Source organism: Platalea leucorodia (assembly GCF_965183815.1).
Source record: "Platalea leucorodia genome assembly, chromosome: 5".
NCBI classification, from domain to species: Eukaryota; Metazoa; Chordata; class Aves; order Pelecaniformes; family Threskiornithidae; genus Platalea; species Platalea leucorodia.
The window spans coordinates 24797602-24805651 of NC_138827.1; the positions used below are offsets into that span (position 1 = coordinate 24797602).

The window sequence follows — 8050 nt, forward strand, 5'->3', positions numbered from 1 at the left end:
ATGTCACAGGAAATTTCCATCCTGATGGCTGAATTAAGACACCACCTTCCAAGGCAGGAAGAATTTCTGTATATGCTTGAGCTAGCTACAGCTAGGAACATAAGGATGTGAAGACCTCTGTCACGCTGAATTTTTACACCTGACAAAGTGATCATAATGATGTAAAGAAACATCCCCCTTTGACTAGTGCTGATGTTAAGTTTGGTACCTACTCTTGTACATTTGGATATTCCAACATTCGCTAAAATTTGTCAAAGGCACTTATCAAGAAAAAAAAAATATTAAACTACTGGCATTTCATATTTTTTTCATGTCTTTGGTTCCCCTGGGCAGCATAATTCCCACTCTGCCAGCACAAATAAGGATGAGTTGCTGAGGGAGTTGTTTACACACACTGAGCTGCCAAGTGGTACAGTCACAGAATATCTAACAATATCTTAACTTTTACACCATGCTGTTTATTCACCGTTCTCAAAGCACCTACTAAAAGACAATTATTATCCCCACGTGCATATCAACCAACTTGGTCGTAAAGAAGTTTGCCCAAAGCCTGTGGCAGCCTAGTACCATAAACACATGGGAAGTGACCCTCAGTGAATCTTCACTAAGCAATCCTAAATCCATTTTTGCCATGCCCCAGGAAAAGGGTGAGCTCTGTCTTTACACAACACATTTAAAACCTTTTCAAGCATTTCTGTGGTTGGCTTTTTTGGGGGGCTTTTTTTGTTTTGTTTTGGTTTTTTTTGGTGCGTGATGGTGGTGTGTTCATTTTAAGTAATTCCTTAATAATCAAAAATATAGTTCAAGCAGGAGATGGTAATTCAGACTTCTTTATTATCTGAGCCAACAACAACAATAAAATTCCAGTGATGACTTGTAGCATGATAAGCTTTCAATAAGACCCATGTTACAACCCTCTGAAGTAACTTTAAATTTCAAAAGTAGCGTGTCACTCAACACAGTACCATTTGTCATCACACCAATAAAATAGGAATGATTTTGCTTTTGATGAGCACTCTATTATTTTTTAATAATAAAATTGCCATTGAAGTTTCATGATTCTTTTTTCCACAGAAATAGTAAGTTATCATTTAAATCCTAGAACTTAAATCTAAATCAATTGAGCAATCCCAAGAGGAAAGAAGCACAAAGACATGCCTTTTGAACTCTTAGGTCCTCATTCCAAAGAGGAACATATTGCCTGAAGCATGAATATCCATGGAAATCGTGTTGATGGAAAATTGAAAAAGATCATATCATTCTTGCCCAGACACCCTTAAGTATGAATTTAATACTGCAGTATTAGAATATCTCCTCATCACCTTCTCTAGTCTATCACATTATTATTCAACTATTTTATCATCCCCAAAACAATAACATAAAGGCATATTTTACCTTCTGCTATAAACTGTCTACTCTCAGTTTCTGTCCACTTTAACTATACAAAAAACTTCAGTTGGGAGAAAGCAACTATGCACATCAAACACAAAAAACCTCAAGAAATTAAATACCTCTTCTTCAAACTTAAGTATCAACTTACATTTGGTGAAGTACCTGCGCCATGGCAACGCCACTGGTCAAGTCCTGAACATCTCTGCAAGGTGCAGCAGTATGGAAGGTCTGCAGCTAAAAGAGGGAAAAACACTGTGTTTCTTGCTCAGTAGACAGGTACAGGAATCAGTTACCATTTTCCTTTTCCTCTTTAAGGCACAAACATTTAGCAAGATGTCTTTCTACTGGAGGCAGCTGAAATCCTTTTTGAACTATGTAGTTTTTAAGCCAACCCAATTATCTCAATACTTGTGACTGTTGATTATGACTAGTAGTTTAGTAAGTTAGTATTACCATGCTTTGCTTTTTCATGCTAGTCCTTCTATTGTAAATCAGATTATGGAATACTAACTTGGGAAACTAAAGTCATATTTATCCATCCCTCGAATTATGTTAGGGTGCTTAGTTCTGGACACATAACTACCTAAACAAAAACGTAATCAGAAGAACAGGCGAAAGTTGAAGGAAAAAAAGAAAAATCCAGTCTTTTACTACAAGCATTTAGTAACAGAAGTCATGACACCAATAGAGACCCCTGAAATTATTTGGGGGTTAAGAACAGAAGGGAGAAAATTACACAAGAACAGTGGAAAAAACAGTTGTCTGAGAGCTACTGCACACTTTAAGGATATGAAGATAGCTGAAAAACACTGAACCATTTCAAGTCCTGTGAGCTGGCAACATATTTCCTTGCAATTCAGGAATTCCAAAATTACTCTAAAGGTGTTCCTATTTAAATATGCAACTTCAAAATACTGCTATCAACCCAAGAAACTTTACTATAACCTAAAGTTATACATCTTTTCCTAGTAATCATATTTTATTCATATATTATTCCTGGTATTTATATTTAATATATATACACATATTTTCCTGTTATTTTCTAAGCATCATACTACCTAGTGTTTAAGCACAGGGCTGGATGCAATTTTACCCTGTCTACATATTTTTGTCTAAAGATTAAGCAACGAAGCCTCAGTTTTCACTTTTCTCCTCTATTACAAAACCAGATTATAGAAGGAAGTATTTTATAATAAGTTGCCTGATCTATTCTATATGAATGGTTACATGAAATCTTTGTATTCTAACTGATGCTTCCAGTTCCTTTGTAGTAGGCCTATTAAAGTCCCTTTGTAATAGGGCTATACAAACAAGATGCAACTCCCATCCTAAAGAATAAAATTTCATAGCTCAAGTGTTTTGCAGCTAGCTTCTCCAAAAGCAACTCAAATGACATGAATACCTTCAACATGTCTACATCCTTAAAAGAGCACTGCAATAAACACCCAAGCAGACAGCTCTATACATAAGAACCCCATCATCAACCTGATGTATAACACTAGCTTATTACACATCCATAGGCAGCTCTTCAGCTGCCTGCAATTAATTCTGACTGCTTCATATATAAAGCCTTGAAACATGGAGGTACCCACGTCCTTGGATCACTCCACAGACTGTAAAAAGTGACTGCAAACTCTGCAAAATACTCCATCAGGCTCCAGGAATTTGTGTCTTGGAGAACCCCTGGAGCACAGACAGTACATTGCTATTTAACAGTCCTCAATGAAGTTTTCTTCCATGAACTTGTGCAGACTCTTCCCCAGTTGCCTTCTCCAGGAGCTCAAGTCTGTATTGACCTTTACCATACCCATCTCCTCCCACTGTGTTTTTCCCAGGACCAACAGTCCTCATCTATTCAGCCAATTCTCATATGGAAGCTCTTCCATACTTCCCATGAGGAGGGTAATTTTTTCTCTTTAATTTTCTGTTTTTCCTGCATTTAAGATCTGTAGGATGATATTACCTCAATGTTAAAAATGTTTCTCCTTTTTGGATATTGTGTATTTTCTTTTTAAACTACCCCCAAGCTCATATCTAACATTTTGACAATTATCTATTATAGTTGCAATATTTTATTCCCCAAAAAACCAATCAGCTCGGAGCTAACTATTCTAGGTGAGAAAGCCATTTCCCACACACGTGTCAGTTCATCGCATGGTTACTCAGGAAAATAAGAGCTCACCAGTAATTCTTTTACATTCGGCCTCCTTTATAAAAATGAATAAAATAGAAAGGCGAAAGTTTGCTATTAATACTATTAAAAGATGTATATGTGGAATAGAATGGAAGCAAGAACAGACCCTTATAATTTCTGTCCACTGCAAAAATTGACTTCTTAAACTCACTACATTTACAATGTCCTAAATTATGTGTCCAGCTGTGAGAGGGCTTTCCCAAACATCCTGTGAAACGTAAGCTTCTTCAGAGGTCACTGGTGAATGACCTCGTCAAGTGTGTTTGGGAAATGGAGCTACTTGGACAAGAGTGGTGGAAAAGTACAGTTTCCAGCTGTGAGAATTTGAGGCAGTTGTCATCCATTCTATGTTTATAAAGAGTGTCCACATATGCTGAATATTTGTTTGCTTGCTTCAAAAAGAGTCTAATAAGCCAAGAAAAGAACAGTATGAGGAGCAAGGTTTTTTTGGTTTTTGTTTGTTTGTTTGTTTGTTTGTTTTGGTTTTTTTTAAATTAAAAGAAGTATTTTTAAAATCCTGTATTACAGCAAGTGAGAAGTCAGTAATCCCTGGTAGGTTACATAAAAGATTAACTACAAGAACACAAACTGAAGCAGCTGTGATTGACAGCGCAGGTTTCTAATAGTATCACAGCCTTAATGCCAATGCAAGAACAGGCACGTAAGATTACAAGTCAAGACTCAGCATGCCAGAATGCAGAGTTTTATGGCGCAATATCGTGATGCTGCCATTTGAATATACCCCCTTGTAAACCAAAGCAATTGCTGAGTACAGGTACTACCATTTCACCCAAGCCAGTTAGAGCAGGTGAACAAAGCCTTAGAAAACCTTGTGACATGCAACACTGCTATATGTATGCCTGTATCTCCCAGAATAGAAACAGCTAATTAAAATTAAGCAAAAAGCAGGACTGACAGTCTTAGTTTCTCCATGTATTTAAAAGTTACATAAGCACCTAGAAATAATATGAGAGTAGTATTAATTATGGGTTCTCCAAGCCCCATGCCAGCCCAATCATTTCCTCAAAACAGATTTTTACTGTACTTACAGAAACAATAAAGGTAATGGGCATGGCGAGGAGGTTGTTAGGAGCAGCCATAGGCTTCAGGACTATGTAGTACTCCTAATCTTTTTTCAGATTTGATTAGTTTTACTAAATATAGCTTCAAGTACATGCTGCTACTCATGATGAAGACCATTCCACAAATCTAGCTTAAACGCACCCTGCCACTTGCTGCTACGAGAGGAGCAAGTATTTTTCCCTCAGACATACAGCTACTATGCTCGCAATATACATTTGAAAATTTAATTCTATATCACGTAACACTCATGCCTTTTCTTTGGATCTGCTGAAGGCTCTACCACCAAACAGCTGTAGATTAAACAAGACTGTTCACATTACTCAGTAGAAATCAACCTATCCAACTCTTGGGAAGGTATGCCCTCAATTTCAGCCGGACAAAGTAGAATTGAGGTTCTCTGTTTTATAGCCAGACTACACATACTAGGGATAGAAGTTTTATAGAGTTAAGTCAACGAGATTTGAAAGTAACAATAAACATTCCCATTCTTAAGCCCAGAATATTAATAGAATAACTCAGCCATTGGCAAAGTCAACATTACCAATGCTGCCAGTACCAAACAGGGGTACATCTATTGTAGAAAAAGCTTTCTGTTTAAGATGTTACCATATATCTAATCTCTAGTTTGGAGACAAAGACAGAAGCAGCCTCAGAGAGGTACAGTACCGAAAGACATTCAAGAAACTTTTGCTCGACTACAGTAAAGAAAACACTTATTGTAATGGTACCTAAACATAGAAGATACTACTGCATGGCTAGGCCTACTGCTGCTACTCTTATTGCTCCACTCCTACTCACAGGCAGAAAATATTAAGGTTCGCTTCACATATATGTGAACCAAAGTTTGTCTTTCTGACTTAGAAAATCGTTTCTGCAACAGACTTGTGAGTTCAACCTTAACAGATATTACTTATGTCAATTTTCCTTGGAAACTCATACACACCTTTCCCCTATAATTTAATCTAACTCCATAATGTTTTTCCTCTAACATCCTCAAAACTTTAAATTCCATGACACTTGGGTTAAAGAACCAACAGATAACATTTTTATTTGTGCCTTCTCTTTCTTCTCTGGATAATGCATGTTTTCTAATATAGAATTTGCTAAAATAAAAAAAAATACAAGATCAGCAGAACACAAAAAATCATAAGTATCTCTTTGCTATATTGAGTAAATAAACTGAGAAACCTTTAGAACCACAGAGAGTTACAGAACCCTTTTCTCTTCAAATATATAGCACTTCAGCCCCGCCCCCAAATATGCTCAGCTTCAGAAGATGATTTTTTTTTTCTATTATTCAGTCTGAAGTTCAAGTTAAAAGGATGTTTGAAACATACCTTAGTGTTAACAATCGTTTTCTACTAAGTTGTAGACAAGGTCCCAGAAATAGGGTGTTAAATCTAAAAACATGCATCTGGCAATGCATCTGCTGAGTGTTGAATACAAAACCTAAACACACAGAGTTGGATGCTCATTTACATCAACGACACTACACAAAGCTCTTTCAGTTTAAGGCTGGTTAAAGTTCCATTAGGAGTCCCTTTAAGATTCATGATGTAATTACACCCATGCACTGTGGCAATACGAAAAATGAGAATTAGGTTTAAAATATTTTAAGTAGGAATTGTAAAAATTAGAAAAGAGTTCAGCACTGCTGACAGGATTTTGAGACACAGTTGAAGAATGCATTGATTTATTTTGCAATTGAATCATGATGGAGTTATTCTTACCTGACTACTGAGAGGAAAATACAAAGTTAAAGAGCCCAAAAAAGAGAAAGAAAAGGATGCATAGATTAAATGACAAAAGATATCCAACTCCAGAGAGGTAAGCATAAGATGACTGAAATTCTAATGGCCAACAAAACACTGAAAGCATACAAGGTCACTAAAAGGAAAATGGAGGCAGGAAAAGAAAGGAGGAAATTGGTTTTCAGTGATTTATTACAGACTTTAACTCATCAAAACCTCTGTACTGTCACGTAGCAAGTAAAAGGAACACCTACTCTTGTAGCTGTTGCTATCACTTTTGCCAGTTTTGTTCCTGGATCTCCACGATGCTTCTGAAGCACTCCCTTCTTTCCCTGATTTACACTTCACATAGACAAAACACCTGCTATTTCTAGAGCAACCCTTCACACCAGGTAATTGCGGCCTTCCCTGCCAAGATTTCATGCAAAAGTTCTATTTAGCAGAGCTCACGCTCAGCAAAAATATTGCATCTGCAAGACGAGAATTACAGACAAGGAAGCAGAAGAAACTTGTAAAGAACAAGGGATAAAAAGAAAGCAAGCTTGATTGAACTGAAGAAATACGTGCTTCTTGCACAGGCAACACCACACATTTAGGTGTGCTGCGACTGACTGTAATTAACGCTTCAACCAACTGAAAGCTGGTATGGAATGTTCTGAGGTTTCTGCTCCTGTCAACTCAATTCAAATTAATTGCATATATTTGTTATTATTGTTAATTACTGAGCAGTTTCCACATTGAAGCCACTGCTGGAGAACCACTACTTGGACCTACAGGATATTCAAAAGACCACATCTGCGCTTCAAGGGTGCTTGCAAGAGCATTCTACTGGTTGTCAAAACACTTGGTTCTCATGCAGGCCCCATTACCGCAGCCATGCCTGTATCCCAATCGCCTCCAGCTTCTGCTCGCTCACCGCCTGGGCAGCGCTCCCGCCCCTCTGAGCGCCTGACAGGGGCCCGAGCCAGCGGGCTGCTCACCCCGCCCCGGGCGGGGCGGCCGCCCCCCGCCTGCCCCCACCGCCCCCCGCCCGCCGCCGCCGCGCTGACGGGCGCAGAGCGCCGCGGGCGGCGGCCGCCTCCCCCGCCCTGTGGCCGTCGCCCCCGTCACCGCGGCAACGGCGCGGGCGCAACAGGTGCCCCCGCCGCCGCGAAGCCGCCCGCCGCTGCGCCGCGGGGGGGCTGACAGGGGAAGCCGCTCTCCGCCGGGGGAGGCCGCTCCTGCGGAAACCCCTCCGCCGCCGCCGCCCCCGGAGGCCCCCTCGGGGGCAAGCGAGGACGCGCCACCGGCGGGCAGGGAGGAGGGCGGCGGAGCCGCGCGGTGGGCGGGCAGGAGGGACCCCCGCGCCACTCACCCAGAGGATGAGGCTGTCACAGAGCAGGAGGTCCGCCGGCTTCGCCTCCATGGCGGCGGCCTCTTCCCCCCGCCGGCCGCCCCCGCTCAGGGCGGCTGCGTGAGCACGCGATGCACCGGGCGCGCTGACGCCCAGAACAACGCGCAGCTGACGTGACAGAGCAGCCCACCCCGCCCGCGCCCTTCCGAGCGGCGCCCACCTCCGCGCGGGGGGGCGGGGGTGCTGTCAGGACGTACACGTCAGCGCCCGCCCAGGCCTTCAAACGCCGGGAGTGGC

General features: G+C 41.0%; 1 protein-coding gene across 1 annotated transcript in view; it reads right to left on the bottom strand.

Moving 5' to 3' along the window:
- HOOK1 (hook microtubule tethering protein 1) overlaps positions 1-7973 on the bottom strand; it is a 30729-nt gene extending 22756 nt beyond the window's left edge. Inside the window, exons 1-2 of the mRNA XM_082312978.1 lie at positions 7775-7973; positions 1541-1626 (exon numbers count right to left, since the gene is read on the bottom strand). Of these exons, the coding sequence (XP_082169104.1) occupies positions 1541-1626; positions 7775-7825 (137 nt within the window). The 5' untranslated portion in view covers positions 7826-7973. The remainder of the gene's footprint in view (positions 1-1540; positions 1627-7774) is intronic.
- Positions 7974-8050: the final 77 nt, after the last annotated feature.